This window comes from Leucoraja erinacea, chromosome 25, assembly GCF_028641065.1.
Source record: "Leucoraja erinacea ecotype New England chromosome 25, Leri_hhj_1, whole genome shotgun sequence".
In the NCBI taxonomy this organism is placed as follows: Eukaryota; Metazoa; Chordata; class Chondrichthyes; order Rajiformes; family Rajidae; genus Leucoraja; species Leucoraja erinaceus.
In genome coordinates, this window is record NC_073401.1 from 14,112,493 (window position 1) to 14,138,055 (window position 25,563).

Sequence of the window (25,563 nt, forward strand, 5' to 3'; positions counted from 1 at the left end):
TTATCGCTGATTCCAATGTGATTGGAGGAAATTGGTAATGCAAGTCGATATTGTGCTCCAATGAACTGCGATGACCAACAATATACCAATTAGCCTGCGGCGGAGCTTGTGCTGAGTAAATGTGTGGCAAGTTCTGCCACTTACAACAACTGCAATGTTGACTCTGGACTCCCGGAAGTCCCAAGATATCAGGTTCACCTTGGCCGAGGAAACGCTCTGCTCACCTGCTGCTCTCTCTGGATTGGTATTGGTTATTTCATGTCAAACATCACCTGGTACAAGTAATGATATTTGCAAGGGAGCAACTTGTAACTTGGATGGGGCACTTTGATGTCTATTTTTTTTTAAACGGCTGAGGAACATGGAGGGATGCTTAGGACGGATGCGGCTGCCAGGAAGTGTGTGCGTAGAATGTAGTGAAAACCTCTGCTCTGTTGACCATCTGAGCAGCATCTCAGCACGACGTTCCATTACAGCTACAACTAGTAATGTTCTACAATCCAGTGGGAGTGCTCAGGTGTGTCCTGTCCTCAACGGCCACGGCATGCCTCTACTCAACTACTGACCGCACCATCAGCCTACTCTCTATAGCGAGTCATTCACATCCCAACAACACAACGCCTTTCATGAAGGCAATTAAATGTCCTCCACTCGCCCCAATCAAACTCTAGAAACTTCATGTGTAGGAAGGAACTGCAGATGTTGGTTTATACAGAAGATAGACACAAAGTACTGGAGTTATTCTGCGAGTCAGGCAGCATCTCTGGAGAAATGGGATGAGTGACGTTTCAGGTCGGAACCCTTCATCAGACCTGAACCCACCTTGATCTGAAGATGGGTCTCGACCCGAAACGTCACCCACCCTTCTTCTCTAAAGATGCTACCTGACCCGTTCAGTTACACCATCACTTTGTGTGCAGAAACTTCATATCACCCAATGAAAACTAAACTGCTTGATTAGCAATGCATCCTCTTTAACATATTTGCATCTTTCCACTACTGATGCTTCCTGGCTGCAGTGTGAACAGTAACAAGATGTCCATCATCATTGTGCTTCTTCCAAATGTCATCGCACCTCCCCAGCTCACAACGGACAAACTCGCAGAGGGACGAGGATGGGTGTGCGTTAGTGTCGTCACTCCCAGGTTCGAGTCCAAGTAGCACGATACTGATTTGAAAATTGATGGCTATTTAGTTGAGTTTTGATATAGCATGGAAACAGTCCATTCAGTCCACGCCAACCATCGATCACCCATTCACACTAGGTCAATGTTATCTCACTATCCCATCCACTCCCTCATACTAGGGGCAATTTGCAGAGGCCAATTAATCTACAAACCCACCGTCTTTGGGATGTGGGAGGAAACCCAACAGTCACAGGGAAAACATGCAAACTCCACACGCACTGGCCTCCAGTGCTGTGAGATAGCAGCTCTGGTAGCTGCAGCTCTGTGTCACTTTACTTTTCACTGTTGTTGGAGCTCCTACTGTTAACACTGAGATTATGTTTACCAATGACGATGGTTCAACAAACCACTACCAATGCCGGGACATTTGTGGAGGACAATAAAAGCTGGTAGTGTAGGACTGAGAGAGAAGTACCTTCAAAATCACCTCAGTAATTCTACAGCAGACTGTGCATAAGCCTTTGTGTGCAATGAAACATTGAAAATGTTAAACACATTTTGAATATGTGGCACCTCATCGGGTTTCAGAATTTTAAATTAAATTTAAAATATAGAACAATACAAACTTTATTCTGATTTTACTTTCAGCATTGTCATGGTTATTTGAAAAGTTTTTAATAAAGTGTTTCAAGATGGAGATTACCAGAGCGTGGGTTTGTGTGTTTTTGTTGTGCTGGCTCAGATTTGATTGGAATTTTCCATCTTTGATTAAGGTTTGTCACATCCAATTAGGAATCTTTCTATCTGGCAATTAAGACAAGTAGGTGGAGTAAAATATGAGCGGCTAACAATGAGCCAATCAGTAGTGCTGTCCAGGTTCTGCACAGCGATAGGATCTCTAAAGGCAAATACAATGAACCGTTTAATCTGAGATCAAAATATATTGCAGACAAGCTGTACTGTTTTAAAAAATGGCCTATAATTCCACACCAGGTTTACAGCACAGCACAGAACATTTGCTTCATCCGCTATTGCTCCAAATTGAGAATTGTGTGTGTGTGTGTATGTATATATATATGTTCTTTTTAAAACTGCTTTACAATTCTCCTGTACAAGGATTGACTGAAGTATACTTAAGCCTGAGCTTTACTTGCCTTTCTACTGCACACTGTCGCCATGTGCAGCCTCTAACCTTCTGATCTGTGTGGCATTCTGTCAATCAAGGCTATAATTTAACAGAGACTTTGATTAGAAAATCTATTCGACAGCACAGAGGTCCACAGATAGTAAATTTCACCAGATATAGTATAGCTTTTTTTCATTCTGTCTCTGGATCGGAATAATCAATAGAAGATGTGTAAGTCCTCAGATTTGAAGCTTCAGTGCAATTTCTATTTGCTCTGTTCCCTGGGGAAGGTATGTAGATGTGCAAATAGACTATGCTTGTGCATAGATTCCCTGCTAGGGGCACCAGCACGTCATTAAATATGCAGTTTAAAAACAGCCATGGTGGTTGATGTGCTTTGGCTGCAGTAACAATAAAGATGCATCCAATCAACGATAAATCATCTTTAATTAAAATTATTTTAATTCATTTATTTCTCATCCAAACACTAAACGCAAATGACATTTTCAGTCCAACCTATTTCAAATGGATAGGTGCCCATTCCCTCAAAGAGCAAGTCCTCGCCAGAGCTGATGTGGATCCAGGGCAGCCTGTCACTCGTGGGCAGTTGTTGATGTATCTCATTGTGTGTTGATTTTCTCTTTGCATTTTCTCCTTGGGCTGGTTCAGCATCAATTAGAAATCGAGTTTGATCAACCCCGGGCGGAATTACCGTCATCGTTAGAATTGCGGGTGGCCAGACGGTGGAAGTTTATGATATACTCGTTCGTGTTATACGGACCTTGTAGTTTAGAGATACAGCATGGAGACGGGCCCTAGGGCCCACCGAGTCCACGCTGACCATCGATCACCTCTTCACACCAGTTCTAGGACCAGAAGGCACAGCCTCACCATTAAAGGACGTACCTTCAGAATGGAAACAGGGAAGAATTTATTTAACCAGAGGGCGATGAATCTGTGGAATTTATTGCCACAGACAGCTGTAGAAGCCGTCATTGGGTCTTTTTAAAGCAGAGATTGATAATTCTGCAATAGTAAGGGTGTTAAAGGAGGATGGGTTTGAGAGGGGAAAATAGATCAGCTGTGACTGAATGGCGGAATAGACTTGATGGGCTGAATTACCTAATTCTGCTTGTATGTCTTATAAATAAAGTATTGAAACTTTCAATCCAGGGAAAGGGATGAAGCAGAAAACATCTTAAGGAAGGGAATAGACTTTAGACTTTAGAGATACAGTGTGGAAACAGGCCCTGGTTCTTGAATTAATAGTTGAAAGCTGACTGGCATTTAAGTACATTTATAAAATAGTCTTTCAATCATTTTGCCTTATTTTACTGAAGACTGACGAGCTGGGTTTGTCTTTTCAAATCTCCTTTATTGCAACTATCTCAATATTGGTATAATTCTTATAACTGCTAGCTCGCTCCATTGTGACCTTTCTCTAACGATTCTTTGCAGACCCTGCTCCTTCTCTCGAAGTAGCTCGAAACCTGGAGGAGAAGCTGCTACAGCTGCAACACAATGAACCAGAGGCTCAAGTAGAGAAGGAGATCTTCAAACGTTGCAGAAAACAATGCGACCTGCTCAGCCGTGAAGGTAAATGGTAACTTTCAGGGGAATCTTAAACTTGCATGAAACAAATACTGAACCATCTGCAGAATTTTCACCTTTTTAAATATATTGCAAATGGTTAAACTGTTTCTGTATTGTAAGAAATTCTAGAAGCATCAGTTTGATTTAGTTTGGAGATACAATGTGGAAACAGGCCCTTCAACTCACTGGGTCTGCTCTGACCAGTGATCATCACATGTACTAGCACTATCCTTCACATTACGGACAATTTACAATTTTTACCAAAGCCACTTAACCTACAAACCTGTACATCTTTGGAGGAACCGAAGATCTTGGTGGTCACCCATGAACGTGCAAACTCTGTACAGACAGCACCCATAGTCAGGATTGAACTCGGGTCTCTGGTGTTGAAAGGCAGCAACTCTACATCACCGTGCTGCCCCATTGCCGCCATCAGTTTACAATGTATTGTTTCCCCAACGATTGATCGCTGTGTGCGGTTGCTGAAGTCATCAGGTAAGATGTGCCATCACAGAAGGCCAGCTAGCAGTTTCCATGGACAAGCCAATTCACAACCTCGAGTGAAAGTTCACGCCAAGTGTTGGTCATAGAGATTCTGTGCTGATGATGGTGAAATCATTTGCAATCAGCAACTTTTCCAAGGCTTCTCTCTAGCTATGGTTCAGGGGACACAATGTACCACTCTTGTGTATTTGGAGGTCATTTTGTTCCGCCCAGCACTGGCAGGGCGACACTGTGGCGCAGCAGTGGAGTTCCTGCCTTACAGCGTCAGAGACCCGGGTTCGATCCTGACCTTGAGTGCTGTCTGTGTGGAGTATGTAAGTTCTTCCATGACCGCGTGGGTTTTCTCTGGGTGCTCCGGTTTCCTTCCACATTGCAAAGATGTACAGGTTTGCAGGTTAATTGACTTTGGTAAAATTGTAAATTCTCCCTCGTGTGTAGGATAGTGTTAACATATGGGGCAATCGCTGGTCGGCACGACTTCCGAGGGGCCTGTAGTGCAGTCTGAAGACGGGTCTTGACCTGAAATGTTACCCATTCCTTCTCTCCAGAGATGCTGCCTGTCCCGTTGAGTTACTCCAGCATTTTATGTCATATCTTCGGTTTAAACTAGCGTCTGCAGTTCCTTCCTTCCCATCCCTCACCTTTGTCCAACATGTTGATGCAGATGGTAAAGATTAACAACCCTGTTACACAGACTCCCAAACAGATTCAAAACCAGTGGAAACATCTTAGTAGCTTCAGGTACACAGCCAATTCTATACCAATTGGAGCGGCTTCCTACTAATCAAATAAGGTGTCTTATCAAATGTTTTATGAAAATACAAACTAACATGGGAGTACCGTCAAAATAATCAATCAAATTAGTAAGTCATAAAAAATGACACAAATGCTGGAGTAATTCAGTGGAACAGCAGCATTTTTGGAGAACATGGGTAGGTGACATTTCTGGTCTGCTAGAGTAACTCATCGGGTCAGACGGGATCTCTGGAGGCCATGGAGAGAAGATGTTTTGAGTCAAATCCCTTCTTCTGTATTTTTGTATAAATCAGCATCTGCAGTTCCTTGTATTCCCTTAGTTGGACATTAAACATTAGTAGGACTTAGTATTAAAACCATTAGGGGTGCCGTGTGATGGCAGCCTCTTCCTCCAGTCTGTCTGTTTTTTCATCTTTTTGTTATTTTTAGTCTGTTTTGGAGGTTTCTTAGTGTTTTTATTGGGGGGGGGGGGGGGGGGGGGGAAGGGGGAAACCCATTACTCAGTCACTTCCTGGCGAGGATGCAACTATTCTCCAAGACCCATCTCCCCCACCCCCCCCTTCAGCGGCGGTGCAGCATTGGATTCATCGCGGAGTGGGCGATGCCTTACCTGGGATTTGAAGCCCTGGAGTTCAACATCGTGGAGCTGTGGCCTGCTGCTTCAACATCGTGGAGCTGTGGTTTGCGGAGCTCCCAGCCGCGGGCGATGCTGACTTCATCATCGCGGAGTCCTGTGATCCCTTTGCCGAGGGCCGCCAGTGTGAATCTCCGCCCAGCTCGGCCTGTGGACTTCGGGAGCCGCGGTCTCCGGTAGGAAGTGGCCGATTCGGAAGTCCAAGCCGTTGAGAATGTTCTTCCGTTCCGACGTCAGAGTTCCATCATCCCTGTGACAGGACCTGAACATCGGGCTTCCCATAGCGGCGACTGCGGGGGGGCTCGGGAGGACCCGACCACGGGTGAACAACAAGAGGAGGATGACTGAACTTTGGTACCTTCCCTCACTGTGGGAAACTTAGATTCCGCTGTGTGGGGATGTTTATGTTAAAGTCTATCGCGTTCTGTGTTCTTTTTTGTTCGTATGGCTGTGTGGTGACCACACATTTCACTGTAGCAATTGGTGCAATGACAATAAATGTGAACTTGAAGTTGAACTTGAACCCTCTTTAACAGCAGTCGTATCAAGTGCTGATTGATGATTCTAAGATTGAGATGATCATGTAAAACATTTCTTATGGTCCCTTCAAAGCCTCTTTTCTGAAATGTTTAATCGTGCCAAATAGGCCTTAGTTCTGTTGTTCTGCCTTGTCCCCTCTTTGCAAACCAGAATCACAGCCTTCCATCGTCACAGTGTGGAAACACACGCAACTTGCCCACACTCTCCAACATTTCCCATCTACATTAGACTTGCCTGCCTGCATTTGGCCCATACCCCTCTAAACCTATCCTATCCATGTACCTGTGTAAATGTTTCCTAAACAATGCGATATCACCTGCCCCAACTAACTGTCGCTCCGGCAGCTCGTTCTGTACAGCCACGATCCTTTGTGTGAAAATGTTACTCCTCAGGTTCTTATTAAATCTTCCCCCCCCTCACCTTAAACCTATGTCCTGAGGACATACCAGGCTGAGGAGAGGTCTGGATCCATGCAGACAGTTGAAGTGAGAATCTGGCAAATCATTCCACATGGGGATCCATCCCTGACATACACGTCCTGCTCGTGATCACTATAAAAGCTAGTCGTCCCCAGTAGACTGCCTGAGAAGATGATGGTTGTAAAAGTGCTATCTTTTTAACATGATGGCCTTGATTTTCTTAGTTCTCCTTATTATGGCCAATCTGCTCAATGACAGATGATCTATGGAGTTTGTTTTAATGTTGAGCAGAAGCATAGAGTGCCAGCTCCGCTGCTGCTCTCTGCATGGAAGCTAATTCCTGTGAAGCTATCTCTTTAGTGGATTTCACTTTAATTAGTAATCGTATTTATATGTCAATTCAAGGTAATTATTGTATCAATAAATTTATTATCATAAATGTGCCGAGCTATTAAAGCACTGATTGAACGTGGATTCTACAGCTCATCAATTATGCAGCACATAAATATTTTTTGAAGAATGAAAAGATAGCATTGCCTCACTGAGATAATATGAACATGCTAAACCAACAACAGAGCTGAATTTATTTCCTCCTCTGTCACTACATGAATCGAAAGTGTGGCAAAGTGGAGTTGCTGTCTTACAATGAATGCCATGTCCATCCTGACTACGGGTGCTATCTGTACAATTTGCATGTTCTCCCTGTGATCGCGTGGGTTTTCTCTGGGTGCTCCGGTTTCCTCCCACATTGTAAAGATGGTCAGGTTGTAGGTTAAATTGGCTTCTGTAAATTGTCCCTCGTGTGTAGGTGATTGGCCATTGGTCGGCGCGGACTCGGTCGGCCAAAGGGCCTGTTTCCACATTGTATCTCTAAAGCTGAATAAAACTAAAAGCATCTTTTGTTAATAAAGTAACATTCACATGGAGCTGGTGCTGTGGGATAGACCGTTGAAAGACACGGAGTAGAAACAGGCTCTTTGGCCCACTCAGCACATGCCGACCAATGTTCACCCATTCACACTAGTGCTATGTTATCACACTTTCTCATCCACTCCCTGGACACAGAGGGCAGGTAACCAGCAAACCTGCACGTCTTTGGGATGTGGGAGGAAACTGGTACACCTGGAGGAAATCCACACGGTCACAGGAAGAATGTGCAAACTCCTCACAGAGAGCAGTTGAGGTCAGGATGGAACCTGGGATTTTGGCGCTGGTGAGGCAGCAGCTCTACCAGCTGCGCCACTGTGCAACCCAAGTTTAAATCCAGGAGAGCATTTTTGCTGATATGTCGGGAAATATGCACAATATTAATAGGACAGCTTCAGTCCTGAAAAAATGGTCCTGAATTCCACCTCATGTAGGTTGCTGTCCTTTACTAAGTGCGCGCAGTGTGCCGCGGATTTGAAGATGGTACCAACCAAGATTTGTGCGGGAATGAAATATGACAGTTGCTGTGCCCTGGACCCTGGTCATAGAATGAATTTAAAACATATTTTGGGGGCAGAAGTGAGAGAGCTTTGCTGTGCATCTGTGCCTAATCTGGAAGTGGTATCAGCTGAGTGAATTTAAGTTGTCCCATTCTAAAAGTAACTGTATGTTTGTAATTTGTCATGATTGGAAGCTTGCCCATTGCTGGTTATTCCTGGGAAGATGGTTGATATCCTTTTCCTTTTAAACACTTTCAACTTTGGACCTCAAGAAATTCCACAGTGTCGCACTCCTCCTATCTCCTTGTGTGCTTCCCGCTCCGGTGGATCTACCTTGCTGGTGGGACGGGAACTGGGATATTAGCTGCAATATGGAGCTTGGGAAAACTGGGAGCCAATGGGAGCACGAGGAACTGCAGATGCTGTTTTTAAACCAAAGATAGACACAAAATGCTGCTGTGACTCAGTGGGTCAGCCAGCAACTCTGGAGAAAAGGAATAGGTGATGTTTCTGGTTTGAAGAAGGGTTTTGGCCCAAAATGTCACCTATTCATTTTCTCCAGAGTTGCTGCCTGACCCTTTGAGTTACATCTGCATTTTGTGTCTATCTCTGGCGATAGGTGAATACAGGTGAGGGGGGTTTTAATTAGCAGATGAGTGGACAAAGGCCAACGATGAGTCTCTTCTTCATCTGAATTTATGCTATTTGTCAATTATTTCAGAGGTCATGATAACAGTCATGGATATTCTCAACCAGTGCTGCACAACCTCTGTCTCTGAGGATCAGATTGACTGTGCAAATGCTTTAGACAATCTGCCACGTGGAAGATGTTTTATTCAAACCACACACATTTATAGTGATGTATGGGAAGCACTAATACATTTATGAAGCATCTAGTTTCTGTTCATATTATGATCAGACAGCAGCAAACCAATAATAGTAGTTGTCTTTAAGTAGAGTTATGACTTGTGGCTTTATGTATTTGACAGCTCAATCCGCTCGTAATCATGTTTAGTTTTTGTCAGTGCTGGAGACCTGGGGGCATTCGGTGTCAATTTTCTGAAAGTCTCTCGGATCTCCCTTTGTCATGGTTACTGATACTCAAAATTAACTCGGGCGACGCGGAGAATTCTTCAAGAAGTTCAAACCTTTATTTGCAAATCGAGAGTAAATCACTTGGGAGTTCACTCCAAACCAAGAGCTGCCCCTTTTTATGGCATGTTTAACTCTGTATGTCCCACCCCCGGTGCATTTCCATACCCAATCACTTGCAGACATTCGCTTATCGATAACTAATCACTTGCATTTACTTTTCTCCTCCTTCCCAGTTATTTTCCATTCCGGACAATCCACCCTTATTTAAACCACAAGTCTTCCCCCTTTCTTGGGTCCCTTATTTCTCTTAGCTAGGGCTTGATACAGAGTTACAAAGGTCATATAACTGTCACCACTGATTTACGTGAATGGCCTCAAGAGAATTTTGGGCCTCCATTATCTCTTACAAAAACAATCAAACCAGAATACAAGGGATAAAGGCCTTCTCATAGAGCACAAACATGCAAAGTTTCCAAAGATTTAAAATACAAAGTATAAAAGTTAAATATCTCAAGTATTACAAACACCAAGAAAGAATATAAAATATAAAGATACTACACTTCTATACAATTCCCCCCTTTGAGACCCAACAGGTCTCACAGAAAAATAAAACCACAAGCTGCACATATCGGCGTTGAATCAAATTACAACTAGCCCCTAAAAGCATGGTCCTCATATTTGTAATGTTCAGCCTCACAGCGTTCTTTCTCTGGAATCCTGGGTAACTGGGCCAAAACCCCACCCCCATTATGCTGGGGCGGGAAAAAAGACCCAGCTATCCTTATAGACTTTTGTCCAATATTCCTCTGATGTGTTTTGCATGTCATCGTCGTGTTCTATCAGCAGGGTCTGCTCCTCTAGGAGAACAAATTCGCCCTTTTCCTGGAGCAATGAAAGCTGCTTTGCAGTGGCTCTTACTAGGAGAAACTTAAGAGGGTAAAACACAACATAACGCAACAGTAAGCACCAGCAGCGCAGCTCCAATAGTCACCCCCAACTAAGCCAACCATGCTCCCCAACCTCCTAACATATTTTCCAGCCAATCAAAGAATGGATGTTCAAAACCCGCATTCTGCTTAAGCTCTTTTCTCCAATTCTTCAACTTATCCATTGCTTTAGTGAAGGAAGTGTTGTTAGGCATGAAGGTGCAAAAGTGTTCCCCAAACAGGACACACTTTTTCTGACCTCATTTACAACAGCCTCAGAGTCAATAGTGTCTCCAAAAAACGTCACTTACTATCTGGCTAAAGCTCTGCTCTCCCCTTTCGTCTTTGCCCTCCTGTTCACTTACGTCAGGGTTATTATTGAGCCGTAACTGTGGGACAGCCCTTGCAATGACTGATGTGGCACCATGTGGATCAACCTTCTATCTGAACAACAGTGGGTTGGGCCCTAGCCTTCCCTTCTTTGCTCATTCCACTTCCTTCGGAAGGCTCGTACACAAACCTTGTCTCCGAGTTTAATGGGTCCTTCCTCCGGGTTCTTTTGCTTTTCCTGTGCATGAATGGACGTGTATGATAGTTAACTGTTGGATATACTGCTTACGTTCTACCTCTAACTGCTCCAAACTTGATCCGTTGTAGGGACCTCTCCATTTTGGCGCCGGCATGGGTCTGCCAGTGAGCAGCTTGTATGGTGTCAAAGGAGTTATTTGATTAGTTTGCATGCGACAGCTCATCAGTGCCAATGGCAGGGCATCGATCCAATTCAACTTTGTAGTTGCACTGCTCTTATTTAGCTTAGCCTTCAACATCCCATTAATTCTTTCCACCATGCCCTGTGACTGTACACACACCCACATCTGGATTATAGCTGATCCGTTGTCCGAGTGAATTTCTGTAGGTTTACCAAACCTTGGGATTACTTCATTCGTGAGAAACTTTACTACAGTCCCGGCACCTAAATCTTTGGAAGGTACTGCCTCCACCCACCTGCTAAATCTATCAATCACTAATAGCCCATGTACCTTTTCCCGCTTACCGCCTTTATCATATCCACATAGTCAATCACCAGGTGCCTAGATGGCCTTTCGGGCACAGGCATGTGATCTATAGGCGTTGTTATTCCCTTTCTAACATTGCTTTGAGCACATAGCTCACACTGTGACAAAATGTGGTCTATCGAAGCCTGTAAATAGGGTGACCAAAACCCATCCTTGTTTACCTTTCTTATTACTTCCCCCTTGCGCAATGGTCTAACCCATGCACTTCTGAAATAAGAATGGTCAGCAATGGTGTGGGTGCTACCGGCAATCCCTCGTTAGTCCACATGCCCTCCAAGTTCTGCTTAGCTCCCCTTTGTCTCCACATTGTTTGCTCTGCTAAGGTTGCCTCACCTTGCATTTCATTTATGTCCTCCTCTGTGAGTTCCAGATCCAAACTTACCTGAGGTGCAATAACAGCTGATCGGCATCCAGACACTGTTCTGGCTGCTTCGTAATAGTGTTAAAAGCAGTTTCCGCCTCATTATTCCATTGCACAACATTTCTCAGGTTTGTATGTCCTGCTTCCTTCATTATTTTCCTTAATGGTGTCACAATTTCAGCATACTCTCCAATCCAGTCTGAACTGTATCCTGCCATTCCCAAGAGCGTCATCCACATATTGTATTAATGTACTTTCTAAGGGTCAGCCTTCCAAATCTGCCTTTAATATCTGATTTAAGACATGGGGCGTGTGTTTGAATCCCTGTGGCATTCTGGCATAGGTGTATTGAGTACCCCTATAGGTCAAAGTAAACAAATACTGACATTGCTCTGCTAGGGGCACACTAAAAAATACCGAACAAAGATCTACTACTGAAAAGTAAGTTGCCTGTGTTGGAACATGAGTCAGCAGTGTATGTGGATTTGGGACTACCACTGGCCAATCTCTCACCACCTCATTTACCGCTCGCAGATCATATACTAGTCTCCACTTTTTCAGCTGGTTCTCCAGATAGACTGCTGGATTCTCTGTCCACCCCCCCCCCCCCTCGTGGATCTCCCCTTTAATGCATTGGGGTCCCCCTTAAGCGGGCAACAGTGACTGAGTGCCTGCCATACCCTCTGCCTAACTGGGTCAAACGGCGTACCATTGACCATTGCGTTACTCACCCCATTTTTTTTAATACCAGCCATCTTCAAGAGTTCTGTCAGTTTAGTGGTTCCTATCATTCACCAACAGTGCCTTCAAATCTCCCATAGCCAACAACTGTCCCGTGTTCTCCTCCTCAAAGACCCTCATCCATTTTCCTGCCCCATCATAGATATTTGGCAAGGTATTTTTAGCCCTTCCAGGTCCTGGGTCCCCCAAAGGATATGTGTCTGTCCCGTTCTTTTAAAAATAAATCATTTTATCCCTCCGTTCCTGTTTCTCTTCTACTACCTGTATGTCATACGATTCCAATTCTTCTTGGAGTGCCTTCTTTCTCATTCTAAACTCTATTTCTTGCTTCTCAGAAATTCTAGCCTTCCTTTGCGATTCCTTCACCTTTCTTTTAAAATCTTCCACTGAATCCTCATCCCTTGCATCCCCCCCCATCGCTTCCTGATTCTGTTTCCTCCTCACTGCCTTGCCCTCCTTTCAGTGACCACTTGTCGATCAGTTTCTAGTCCTGTCTATCACTTTCCTCGCTCCCCCCTTGTGTGCTGAATAGGATGCCTCAAAAGCCCTCTGGTTCCTCAGGTCCTGCAGCTTCCTGATATCCACTTCTAATTCCATTATTTCCTTCTCATCATCCCAACTGGCAACCTCTCGTTCTATCTCCACTATTCCTTTTACTAAGGGACATTGCTTTGTACGGTCCAGGCCTGGATAGGGAGGGGATGCCCAGGGTCTCTCAAACTTGGATATAAGATCGAATTTTTTCCTTTGAAGTTCCTGGCTTTCATGCTACTTTTCGGTTCTCTCACCCTCTTCCTTTGTCATATTTACCACCTGGTGTACTTTCCTCAACCTCTCTCCTTCCGCTCTCAACAGCTTAAGTACGTCTAACTCCTTTTCTCTCTTCTTTTTCGCGATTCCAACTTATCTTTGGACCTATAATTCTTAATTAACACTACCATCTCATCACACATATTTATATTGAAAGGGCCTTCCTTGGGCCACTTCGTCAGCAATTTTTCCGTTCTTTTTTCCCATTTCTCAGAGTGCTTTATAATGTCCTCTTTAGATACAGGGAACGTTTTACTTAGTAATTTACCTGCAGTTACCTTACTCATTGTATTATCTTGTTCAGTGCACTTTATCAATCTGTCCAGTCACTGTCCATACTCTTATTCTGTCCCGTTCCTGTAGTTACTATACTATCCTATACACTGTCTATTTCTAAGAATTTCAGCAGGGAACCAGATCAACCTACTACGAAGGACCTCAGTGTTCCCGGGATCTTCTTTGGGGGGGATCAGTCTCAAAGGGTCTGACTAGTGCACTCTTCTCTCCCCGTCTGATCCCAGTGAACCTGTAGCCACTTAGTCGTTGGTTGATGGTCCCAGTGAAATCCCAGCTGGCTTGCCAAATAATGTTTGCATCTTAAAAAACAGACAAAATACAACAAATTAAAGTAAAATGATTGATTTGATTGATTGATTGAATCTTTATTTGCCACACGACCAGGGTTGGTGGTATTTGGGTTTGGTACATGATGGTACACTGCTTTAGTCACATTAACACTAATAACAACACAGATCACAGTAATAAAGTGCATCCATACCACATCACAAATCACAAATCTCACCAACAATACATAGTGCAAAAGAACAAACAAAGACCATAGACAAGGCACTGTATACATCAAAAGTCCTAGTATTGTCTGATTATTGGAGGGAATTGAGTGTTCTTATTGCTGAGGGGAAGAAACTGTTTTTAAAGCGGGTGGATTTTGTGGCAAGTGACCTGAGGCACCTCCCTGAAGGGAGAGACTGGAAATGGTGGTTTGCTGCATGGGTGGGGTCAGAGATGATCTTTATTGCCCGTATTGAGGTACGTTGGAGATAAATGGAATGGATTGAGGGGAGGGGGGAGTTGATGATCCTGGAGGCCTTGGAAACAATGCGCTGTAATCTGTGTAGTGAGTGACTGTCAGTGTTTCTGTACCAGACTGTGATTGAGGAGGTGATGATGCTTTCAATGATGGATTGATAGAAACGGACCAGGAGGTGTTTGTGGACTCTGAACTTTTTGAGCTGCCTGAGGAAGTATAGGCGTTGTTGTCCTTTCTTGATGATGTGGTCTGCGTTGATGTGCCATTTTAGATTATTGCAGATATAGGTGCCCAGAAACTGAGTTTGTGGAGGTTATGGGATGGGAGTTGACATGGACCGGGGGTTTGGGGTTTTCAAACATACAAGCTTTTACTTTTTACATCAAACAGGAGTGGACGGAGATGTTACAGTCCAGAAGAATCCAGTGATACTTCTGGTTCCCCAAAATACCACTTTAATTACAAAAAATCCTGCGGTCTTTTATACAAAAATAGTCACATATGCGGAATATCAGGGACATTAGGTCCCATGTTGTTATTCTATGCCAGTTCATGGCTATCCCAATGTCAGTTAGTTCCCTTTTCAGTCCTCTCTGATCTGATTGACCTTTTTCAACCAGAAAGCTTGTCTAAAAAAGCCATAAAATTTGGTCATGGTCCATCTAGCAATGCAAAAGAAATTAAATTATTTTCAATTTTTCCAATCCATCTCCCCAATATTCACAATTTCAAATTCCTAGTATAAATACATACTAATAACAATTTCCCAAATTAACACTTTTTTCCTTTTCTTATGATATATTAGCTTATCCAATCTCATCTAACACATGGGCAGTGTGGCATCCAAGCCTCCTTGTGAACTCAATTCAAAATATACGAAATAGAAAGAAAACAAACTTAAAACATCAATAAGACAAAGCAACCTACATTTTTCACCTCTCCTCTGTTGAAGGTTAAGAGAAAATAAAGAATGCACAGTTAATTTTCATAGATTACTAACACATTTGCAAAGAACAAAGGAGCAGAAGATAGCTGTGCATGGCTCCGCCCCCATACAATTGCAGTTTCTTAAAGAGACACACACTACATTTTAAAACACATGAGGCTCAACAAGATTTATCACGTAAAAAGTTGGCTGGGATTTAAAGATCTTGAACACCCTCGATCCTCATGCTCTTTTCTCTTCTTAATCTTGTCTGTTGTTTTTTTCTCTCTGGTGCTCTGCTTCGTTTAACTCTCACTGCTGAATTCAATACTGCCTCTTCTTCCTCTTCTGCCTCAGCCCTTTCCCTTCCATTCGGATCCCTTTCTCCTCTTAGGGTGGTATCCACAAGGGCTCATTCTTATCCTGCCTGTTCAGACCCCTTATTCTTCTTAAGGGCAGTAGCCACAGGATGCCTTGTTCATTCAGACCCCTTTACCTTCTAAGGGCGGTTTTCTACAAGTTCTTATTCTTCTCACACAAAATCTACTTTCTCAGATTATTATATTCTACTTGCCCTACTGCGCAGTCTTCTCGAGTAATCCTCCGGGTCACCTCCTAGAATAATTTAGTGACAGATTCTTTGGGTCGGAGAGACCCTCTGACCACCTAGACGCTTCTGTCTCCCCAGTGGCTTCCCGTTTACAAAAGGTTATTAGTCCAAATGAAACGGAAAACCACCTATCATTTTGCGGGTGGCCATCCTTGTCCTGTTGTCCCTGGGAGCCACTGAGGGACAACAGAACAAGGATGTCTTTTATTGAACAGGCCTCTTTCCGACCCTGCTCGCTGCGCCAATTTTGTCGTGGTTACTGATACTCAAAATTAACTCAGGCGACGCGGAGAATTCTTCAATAAGTTCAAACCTTTATTTGCAAATCGAGGCTGGAACACTCAAAGAGTAAATCATTTGAGAGTTCACTCTAAACCAAGAGCTGCCCCTTTTTATGTATGTCCCACCCCCGGTGCATTTCCACACCCAATCACCTGCAGACATTCCCTTATCGATAACCAATCACTTGCAAACATTCCCTTAGCAATAACCAATTACTTGCATTTACTTTTCACCCCCTTCCCAGTTATTTTCCATTCCATAATCCACCTTTAATTAAACCACATGCCTTCCCCTTCTTGGGCTCCTTATTTCTCTTAGCTAGGGCTTGATACAAAGTTACAAAGGTCATATAATTGTCACCACTGAGTTACGTTAATGGCTGCAAGAGAATCTTGGGCCTCCATTATCTCTTCCAAAAACAATCAAACCAGAATACAAGGGACAAAGGCCTTCACATAGAGCACAAACATGCAAAGTTTTAAAATACAAAGTATAAAAGTTAAATATCTCAAGTATTACAAACACCAAGAATATAAAATATAAAGATACTACACTTCTATACCTTTCATTTACATTAAATGTTGGTTATTTAAACAATGCAAAATTGCATTTCTTTTACCCGCCATATATTCACACCAATATCCATTTTAGTTTACTAAATGGCCCAGATAGAGTGGATATGGAGAGGCTGTTTCCACTGGTGGGAAAGTCTAGAAATAGAGGTCATAGCCTCAGAATAAAAGGACATAACTTTAGAAAGGAATGAGAAGGAATTTCTTTAGCCAGACGATGATGAATCTGTGGAATTCTTTGCCACAAACGGCTGTGGAGGCGGCCAGAGGATATTTTTAAGGCGGAGATTGACTGTGGCAAAGCGATGGCAGAACCTCGTCTGACACACGAGCGAATGAAACTACCCATTTCTGCCATTAAAGCCTCCACTCTAGTTTCAATGAACAATTAACATCAATTAGAATTCGAAGTGTTCCTTGCTCATGTTGTTTTGCCCGAACTCAGGTCAATTGTAGAAAAACAAAAGAATGGCTCAACTGGTCAGATTTGCCATTAACACAGGATGTTTATTGTTTTTATTAGTCAGATAATGATAAGGTCAATTTAATGAGGCTCTGGATAAAACATCAAAATAGAATCATTCAACGAGATGACAAGACATTTTTATTCATAGCCAGTATTTATTACAAATTAATACCACGTTACACAATCTTACCTAATACTCAGAATCTAATTAGTTGTTTTACGGATGTATTAAAATCCAAATAAATAGCGATGTTCTTATTTCATTACTAAGCAGCAGCTGTTTTCTATGGATGGGATGTAATACTGTTACAGCAGTGCTAAATATTTAGTACCTTGTAAGCAGACTTTTAATGTGAAGTGTTACCATCTGGGTTTTTATGTTTCTTGGGGGTAAACTTCTGCACTGTTTTTGCAAAGCCTAATAACCATTTGGTGTTAGCTTGTGTAAACAGCTCTGCCACACTTGCAGCTTAATAGGGATACAACAAAGATCCTCATGCAATGTGTGCATTTATAGTCTGATCACTGCTGAAGTTGACCACGTGTTTGCAGTGTGTGAACAGCCCAAATGCAGTCAAAGGGCACAGACCTGTAAAAAAAACAAGTCCTCGTCAAATGATCAGATCACGATGAAATAATCAAACGATGTGATGTCACATCAGCATTTTTATTCAATATTTAAATTTCACTTCAGAGCGGCATAGTGGTGCAGCGGTAAAGTTGTTGCCTTACAGCGCCAGAGACCCGGGTTCGATTCTGACTACGGTACGGAGTTTGTATGTTCTCCCCGTGACCGCGTGGGTTTTCTCCGGGTGCTCCGGCTTCATCCCGCACTCCAAAGACATGTAGGTTTAAAGGTTAAATGGCTTTGGTAAAAATTGTAAATTGTTCCTGGCCTGCAGGGTAGTACAAATGTCCGGGGATCGCTGGTCGGCATGGACTTGGTGGGCCGAAGGGCTTGTTTCTGCACTGTATCTCTAAAATAAACGAAACTAGAGAAAATAAGCAATTTTTTGTAAAGTTGTCCCAATATTGTCCTCCAAACGTTTTCACCATTTATTTGGATGATCAGCTATTATCACATTGAATGGCGGTGCTGGCTCGAAGGGCCGAATAGCCTACTCCTGCACCGATTGTCTATTGTCTATTTTCATTCTGGGTACTAAGTGTTTACCTCTTTGCTCTTCCTCCTACCTTCCTCCATTATATTTTTGGAAGGGTGTGGCTGGGTAATTTTTATGTACACATTACCAGATAGTAACTCTTCATTTCAAAGTCTGCCACAGCTAACATTGGCCTGTTTCCTTTATCATCGGGGTTTTTTTTGCATATCTTTCATTCATTTGTTCTATATCTCTCTACATCACCATCTGTATCTGTCGTTCCCCTGACTCTCAGTCTGAAGAAGGGTCTCGACCCAAAACGCCAGCCGTTCCCTCTCTCCAGGGATGTTGCCTGCTCCGCTGAGTTCCTCCAGCATACCGTGTGTATCTTCGGTTTAAACCAGCATCTGCAGTTTCTTCTGGAACCTAAACATTAAACACTTGGCTCTGGGTGGTTGCTGGATGCTGACTGATGCTGTGCTTTATGGCCTTGAGGTGTATCCCCACTATGTCTGTTCCCAGATGAACTTTCAGCCAGGAATTTCCTGCCGTAATATCCACTCACGCATGGTGTATCTTCTTTCCAGCAGCCAGCTTTGGAGGCTGACTGAATTATCAGTGGTAACATGGAGCCTTTATTATGAGGAGGGTGTGACAATGGCTTCTGTTTTCTTTATCATCGTTACATTTTGCATATCTTTTATTCATTGTTCTTTATCTCTCCCCATCATCATCTATATCTCTTGTTTCCCTTATCCCTAACCAGTATGAAGAAGGGTTTCGACCCGAAACGTCGCCCATTCCTTCTCTCCAGAGGTGCTGCCTGTCCCGCTAAGTTACTCCAGCTTTCTGTTGTCTATCTTCAGTTTAAACCAGCATCTGCAGTTCCTTCCTACACATTTGGAACACTGCTGGATTTGGCCGAAATCAGTTAATTCAGGAGTCTAGGAGACTACTGGGGAATCCTTCCTTTCATTCTGACAACTGGGCTGCATTCTGCAGCAGTGCTAGCTGGAGGGGTTCAATGACCTATTCCCGTTCCTATGGTTTCATTTCACCCCAGCTCTGTGGATGTAAAAGGACAATGTACAAATACTCTACCTCAATCTTGCTGCTGGTACGTTCTTTCAGAAAGGCACTGTAATATATTTAAAAGTTACTCCTTGGTTAGAACCTAGTAACAGGCCGGTCGATGCATTAGGAATTTTGTTATTTATTCCAACATTTAACCATAGGTGTGATACTTTAATGTTGCTGCCATCCTGAATGGAAAGGTCGTAAAAGGCGTAGCAGTGACTGGGTCTCTGTGACCGAGCAATATCATTTTTGAGAAGTTATCAATTTTGATGCAAACTATTTTAAATCGGGGCCCTGCGGTACATTAACCATGGGTATAGTGTTAACCTTCCACTGAGCAGTGTGGTCAAACAAACACTCCTTTACCAGGGCTGGTCCTGAAATTCTAATCCTTAGCAATTCCATGACTACCACCCCTTGGTAATCTCCCCATCATTCCCCCATGTCCTGCTAACTTTGTTCCCAATGATCCCTAATATTTAAATTGTGACATGACATTCATAAACTTTGCCTCAATAGACTGGCCTCTCCCTATCACACCTTGGAAGCCAATAGCTGGGTCTCGTTGCCAGTGCTTTTAGTTAGAGGTTTAATTAGATTTTACATTAATATATGGCTTCCTTTCTGCAGATTTGAGTTCTTTAAAAAAAATAATTGGCTGGTTAGAAACTGGGCTAGTGAAGTGTGTACAGATGTGGAGATGAGACATTAAAATATGGAGTGGAATACTGAAATATATTTCTTAAATCGCCAATTGATTTTCATTTACAATGTGTGGAAAGCAGATTTAAAGCCAGATCTGGTGATATAAATGCTCTGGGAACATGAGCAACGGAGGTGGGTCAATTATATTCAGTTTGCTTATACCTGCCGTTAGAATGGGTTGCATTTTAACGAGTTCTTGCCTCAAAGGGGTTGGTAAGTTGTAGATAATGATGTGCATTGCAACATTCCAAGTAATTTGTGTATTGTACAGATATGATCACAATTCTATCTTGTTTTCTACAGCCAGCGAACAAGCAGCAGAAGCCTCTCCAGTTAGGATCAGGGTGTCTGAAGAATCACAAAAGACCATCATAGACAGCGCACCACTTAAAAGCGATAACCTGTCACAGAAAAATGAGGCAGAAAAAGAAAGGTACATGTGAAGTAGATAATTGCCCAGTAAATCTTCGGGAAAGTCTAATCCAGACTACGAGTGTCAGCGCACACAAAGCCGCAATAATTAATGTCGTACTTATACAATACGGGGTCTCACTGGAAAAGTTTTAATCTTCTGTTCACGCTCCTTCATCTCCTTTTTTCTTTCATGGCTCCTTTATCTCTCTCTCTCTCTCTCTCTCTCTCTCTCTCCCTCTCCCCCTCTCCCTACTCTGCCTCTCCACCTCTCACTCCCACTCACCCTCTCCCCTCCCTCTCTTCTCCTTCTCTCCACCTCTCTTTCTCCCTGCTCCCACTCTCGCCCCCTCCCCCCCCCCCTCCCCCCCTCCCCTCTCCCTCTCTCTCCCTCTCCCTCTCCCTCTCCCTCCCCCTCCCCCTCCCCCTCCCCCCCCCTCCCCCTCCCTCCCTCTCCTCTCTCCCTCTCCCTCCCTCCCTCCTCCCTCCTCCCTCCTCCCTCCTCCCTCCTCCCTCTCCCCTCCTCCCTCTCCCCTCCTCTCCCTCCTCCCTCCTCCCTCCTCCCTCTCCCTCCCCTCCTCCCTCCTCCCTCCTCCCTCCCCCTCCTCCCTCCCCCTCCTCCTCCCTCTTCCCTCTCCCCTCTCTCTCCTCTCCCTCTCTCTCTTGCTCCCTCTCTCTGTCTCTGTCTGTCCCTTTTTCTCTCTTTCTCCCTTTCCCTCTTTTCCCCTCATTTTTACTTTCTTTCTCTTTTTCTTTCTCTATTTTTCTCTCTCTCATTCTCTCTCTTCCCCTCTCTTATTCTACATTTTCCTCTATTCTTTCTCTATCTTCTCTTTCCTGCAGTTAATTTGCCTTTTGTTTACTTCTCTCTATCCCTTTTCTCTTTGCATATCTCCCTCTATCTCCCTCTATCTCCCTCTAGCACTGCAGCCGGATTATTTTGTGCAGCTGGAACTTTGCAATAATTCGGCAAGAGCCATACTGGGCATTTGGCTGTGGACACAAAGAAAACTGCGTTTTGCATTATCTCTCAAGTAATTTAATCACCAGCGATGTAAACTATTTGCTAAATGACCACATGTCAGCAACCAAAGTGCCGTGAAACAGATGGACTTTTCCTGCATTCTTCATAGGACAAACCTTAAGCAAGAGGGAGAGGTTGGGCAGGCTAGGACTTTATTCCTTGGAGCACAGGAGACTGAGAGGTGATCTTCCAGTGGTGTTTAAAATCTTGAGGGTGACAGACAGACTGTATGCGATAGGGTGAATGCACAATTTTTTGCCCAGAAGAGGGGATTCATGGACCAGAGGGCCTATGTTTAAGGTGAGAAGGGAAAGATGTACTAGGAAAACGAGGGGCATTTTTTTCACACAGGTATATGGAACAAGCTGCCAGAGGAAGTAGCTCAGGCAGGTACAATACAACATTTAAAAGACAGGTGAACAGGTACACAGATAGGAAAGGTATCGAGGATATGGGCCAAATGCGGGCAGATTGGAATAGCTTAGATGGGGGCATCTCGGTCGGCATGGACAAGTTGGGCCGAAGGGCCTGACTCCATGCTGCTTGACTCTGACAAAAGTGCTTGGTGAGAACTGTGTGTGACCGTGCGCGTGCGTGTGTGTGTGTGTGTGTGCGTGTGTGTGAGTGCGCGCGTGTAAGTGAGTAAGTCAGTGTGAGTGTGTGTGTGAGCGAGTGTGTGTGAGCGCGTATGTGTGTGTGTGCGCGCGTGTGTGTGTGTGAGCACGTGTGTGTGCGTGTGTGTGTGTGTGTGTGAGCGCGTGTGTGTGTGTGTGCGCGTGTGTGTGCACGTGTACGTGTGTGTGTGTGTGAGCACGTGTGTGTGAGCGCGTGTGTGTGTGTGTGTGTGAGCGCGTGTGTGTGTGTGTGCGCGTGTGTGTGTGTGTGCGCGTGTGTGCGTGTGTGTGCATGTGCGTGTGTGTGTGTGCGCGCGTGTGTGTGTGTGTGCGCGTGTGTGTGTGTGTGTGTGTGCGCGTGTGTGTGTGTGCGCGTGTGTGTGAGCACGCGTGTGTGTGTGTGTGTGTGTGTGTGTGTGCACGTGTGTGTGCTGTGTGTGTGCGCGCATGTGTGTGTGCGCGTGTGTGTGTGTGTGTGTGTGTGTGTGTGTGTGTGTGTGTGTGTGTGTGTGTGGGTACGTGTGTGTGTGTGTGTGCGCGTGTGTGTGTGTGTGAGCACGTGTGTGTGTGAGCACGTGTGTGTGTGCGCGCGCGTGTGCGTGTGGTTGCTTTCCGAAACTGTATCTGAATCAAACGTGGTCCACCTGACAACACAAAGGCTTGCTAATCTGAGGCAAAGGTAGATATAACAGGAATGATGAATAGCCATGTCCAAATACCGTGAACATGAATAAACATGAAGAAAGCACCAAGCCTGGGTTATGGCTTAGTTCTAAATCAGCAGTGGATAGGAGGAGTGCTCCAGGCCATGTTCTGCATTGTTGTAAGATAAAAATAAAAAGGACTCCTACTATGATTCTGTGGCTGCCTTTAGATTGGGTGACGTGACTGGTGTTTAATCATTTATTCCCGGATGTGAATTCATGCAGGGCTGACAGTTTGGGCTTTTTTTTGTGAAAAGGTTAGCAGGAACAGCCAAATATTTGGCCTGCCATTCCATGGAGGCAGGATATCTGTTTCTGGGAATCCTTTGAGGATGCTGGTAGTGCCAATTTACCAGGTGAAATTAATCTAAAAGTCCCTGGTTCAATCCTGGCTTTCACCATTGGTATTTATTACTGTAAATCTTGCTGATTGACACAATTTACCAGAATATTGCCAGGACTAGAAGGCCTGAGTTATAAGGAAAGGTTGGGCAGGCTGGGACTATATTCCATGGAGCGAAGGAGGCTGTGAGGTGATCTTAGAGGGGGTCTATAAAATCATGAGAGGAATAGATAAGGTGAATGCACAGCCTTTTACCCAGAGTAGGGGAAATCAAGAACCAGAGGATATAGGTTTAAGGTGAGAGGGGAAAGATTCAATAGGACCCTGAGAGGCAACCTTTTCACACAAAGGGTGGTGGGTGTAGGGAATGAGCTGCCAGAGGAGGTAGTTGAGGCGGGCACAATAACAACATTTAAACGACATTTGATCAGGTGATCGTATTAGAGAAATCTAGGCCAAACGTAGGCTGGTGGGGCAGACAAAATTGTAAAGCAAGGAACTGCAGATGATGCTTTACACAAAAGTATACAAAGTGCTGGAGAACTTAGTGTGGTTAGGCAGCATCTCTTGAGAATATGGATAGGTAATGTTTTCGGTTGAGACCCTCCTAGCATAGATGGGCCATTTGGTCAGCACAAAGAAGTTAGGCCGAAGGGCCCAGTTTCCATGCTGTTTGGCTCAATGACAGACAAAGCATTAAACCACTCTCGTGAAAAATCTGTCTAGAACATGTCCAAGTGCCGCGATGGCTTCAAAGGTAACAATTCAATAAACTACAGCAAATTGTAAAACTTGTACATAGTCTGTTAAATATTTTCAATGAACTATGCGAACAACCCTGTGTATTAAGGAGCATGGTGTGTATGTGTGTTTTGTTAGCAGACTGCAGGAAGCACAGATTACCTTGGCTGCCCGACTTGGGGAGGCAGAAGAAAAAATAATGGTCCTTCACTCAGGTAGCTGTCTTTTACCACTCATTACGTAAGTAACATCGATGTCATGGGAGTGGGCCAGCAGCAGCTAAACACATTTGCTGCCACACTGAGACCAAGCTGTTGTGATGTGCGGTGAAAGCTGTCAGCCCTTTATATACCAGTGTGGTGCAGTACTGGTCCATCACCGATTAACCACCAACTGATAGTCCGGCACCTCCTTTAATCCGGACAAAATAACGGGGGTGCACTTGAAATCCCCCCTACCGGAGGTCCCCCTGAAAATGTGACCCCCAGACTGGGTGAGGTGGCTGATCTTGACCTAATTGGAACGTCAATGGCCGAAGTGGCGTGTCGAACTTGACCCTCGCGGCTGGGACTCTGGAACTCCTGCCCGGGCCAGACCCAGTAGATCCGTTCCCGTAGCCGACTTTATGGGCCGGTATCCCAGCCCCTCGGCTGCCAAGGCAGGCCATTCCGGTACGGTTGGACTCCTCTCAGGGGCCATGCCCTCAGTTGGTCTTATAATCAGATAATCCAGAAAGGCTCAAGGACCAAAGGTGCTGGAAAATCGGTGTTGGTCTGGTATATTGACCATGCCAGTTCCACGTGCAACCATCACTGCATGTTATTTAGTTTCCTGCAGCTATCCGCTGCAGTGTTGCAGTCACCCCTTAGTTCCATAAGTAACTCCTTGCACCACTACAATATTTATCCCATTTTGTTTACACAAACTGCCCGCAGTACAGTATTAGTCCAGCATTTGCATTGGTTTGCTACATATACCACCAGTTCCGTACACAGGACCCAGGTTCGATCGTGACCTTGGGTGCTGTCTGTGGAATTTGCACGTTCCCCCCGAGTCCACAGGTGTGGGTTTTCTCCGGGTGTTCTAGTTTCTTCCCACATCCCAAAGACATGCGGGTTCGTAGGTTAATTGGCCTCTGTAAAATGCCCCCAATGTGTAGTGAGTGGATGGGAAAATGGGATAACATGGAACTAGTGTGAACAGGTGATCGATGGGCGGCATGGACCCGGTGGGCTGATGGGCCTGTTTCCATGCTGTATCTCTACTAAGCAACTCTATGCTGCAGGGAACTGTTCCTGCCACCAGTTTTCAATGTACTTCTTTCCATCCTAACATTTATACCCGACCTTCTCTGAAGCCAATGGTCTGCTCTAATGCAAGTTTAACACCACTATTTCCATCTGCAATTAACACCTATGGTTTAATCTCTATCCCACCAGTTCCATGTGCAGAATACATGGTACATGTATATTTACATGGTAAATATGTGGTGCCATATTTCCCATGCATAATCCCATGCAACTGTCTGCAGCAGTGCATTGTTTACTTTGTAAGTTCCAGATGCAACTGTTAATAATGATTTGATAATAACTTGCCAGATCTATGTTGCTGCCGTGCCATTTTACTCCTTCCCTTCTTTCTCCCAGCTCTTTTCTGCGGACCAATATTTACCCCACCGGTCCCAGCCTCTGCTGCACAGTAAAGCCCCCGTCCCACTTTCCCAAGTTGCTCACGAATTCTCCCGAGTTTTCCCCTTGATTCAAACTCGGTGAATGTCCGTAGCGAGTCTGTAGGAGGCCGTAG

At 44.3% G+C, this 25,563-nt stretch overlaps 1 protein-coding gene and 1 long non-coding RNA gene across 10 annotated transcripts in view; one reads left to right on the forward strand and one right to left on the reverse strand.

Moving 5' to 3' along the window:
* cux2b (cut-like homeobox 2b) overlaps positions 1 to 25,563 on the forward strand; it is a 285,814-nt gene that overhangs the window by 201,557 nt on the left and 58,694 nt on the right. For 8 of the 9 annotated variants that reach the window (XM_055655802.1, XM_055655796.1, XM_055655795.1 and 5 more), the window contains exons 5-7: positions 3,712 to 3,849; positions 20,227 to 20,356; positions 23,899 to 23,975. In XM_055655802.1, the coding sequence (XP_055511777.1) occupies positions 3,712 to 3,849; positions 20,227 to 20,356; positions 23,899 to 23,975 (345 nt within the window). The remainder of the gene's footprint in view (positions 1 to 3,711; positions 3,850 to 20,226; positions 20,357 to 23,898; positions 23,976 to 25,563) is intronic. The other variant, XM_055655794.1, reaches the window with a different exon arrangement.
* LOC129709429 (uncharacterized) lies at positions 8,526 to 15,772 on the reverse strand. Its single transcript, XR_008725507.1, has 3 exons — positions 15,111 to 15,772; positions 13,672 to 13,731; positions 8,526 to 10,148 (listed from the first exon to the last, which is right to left on the reverse strand). It is a non-coding gene; the product is annotated as an uncharacterized LOC129709429 (long non-coding RNA).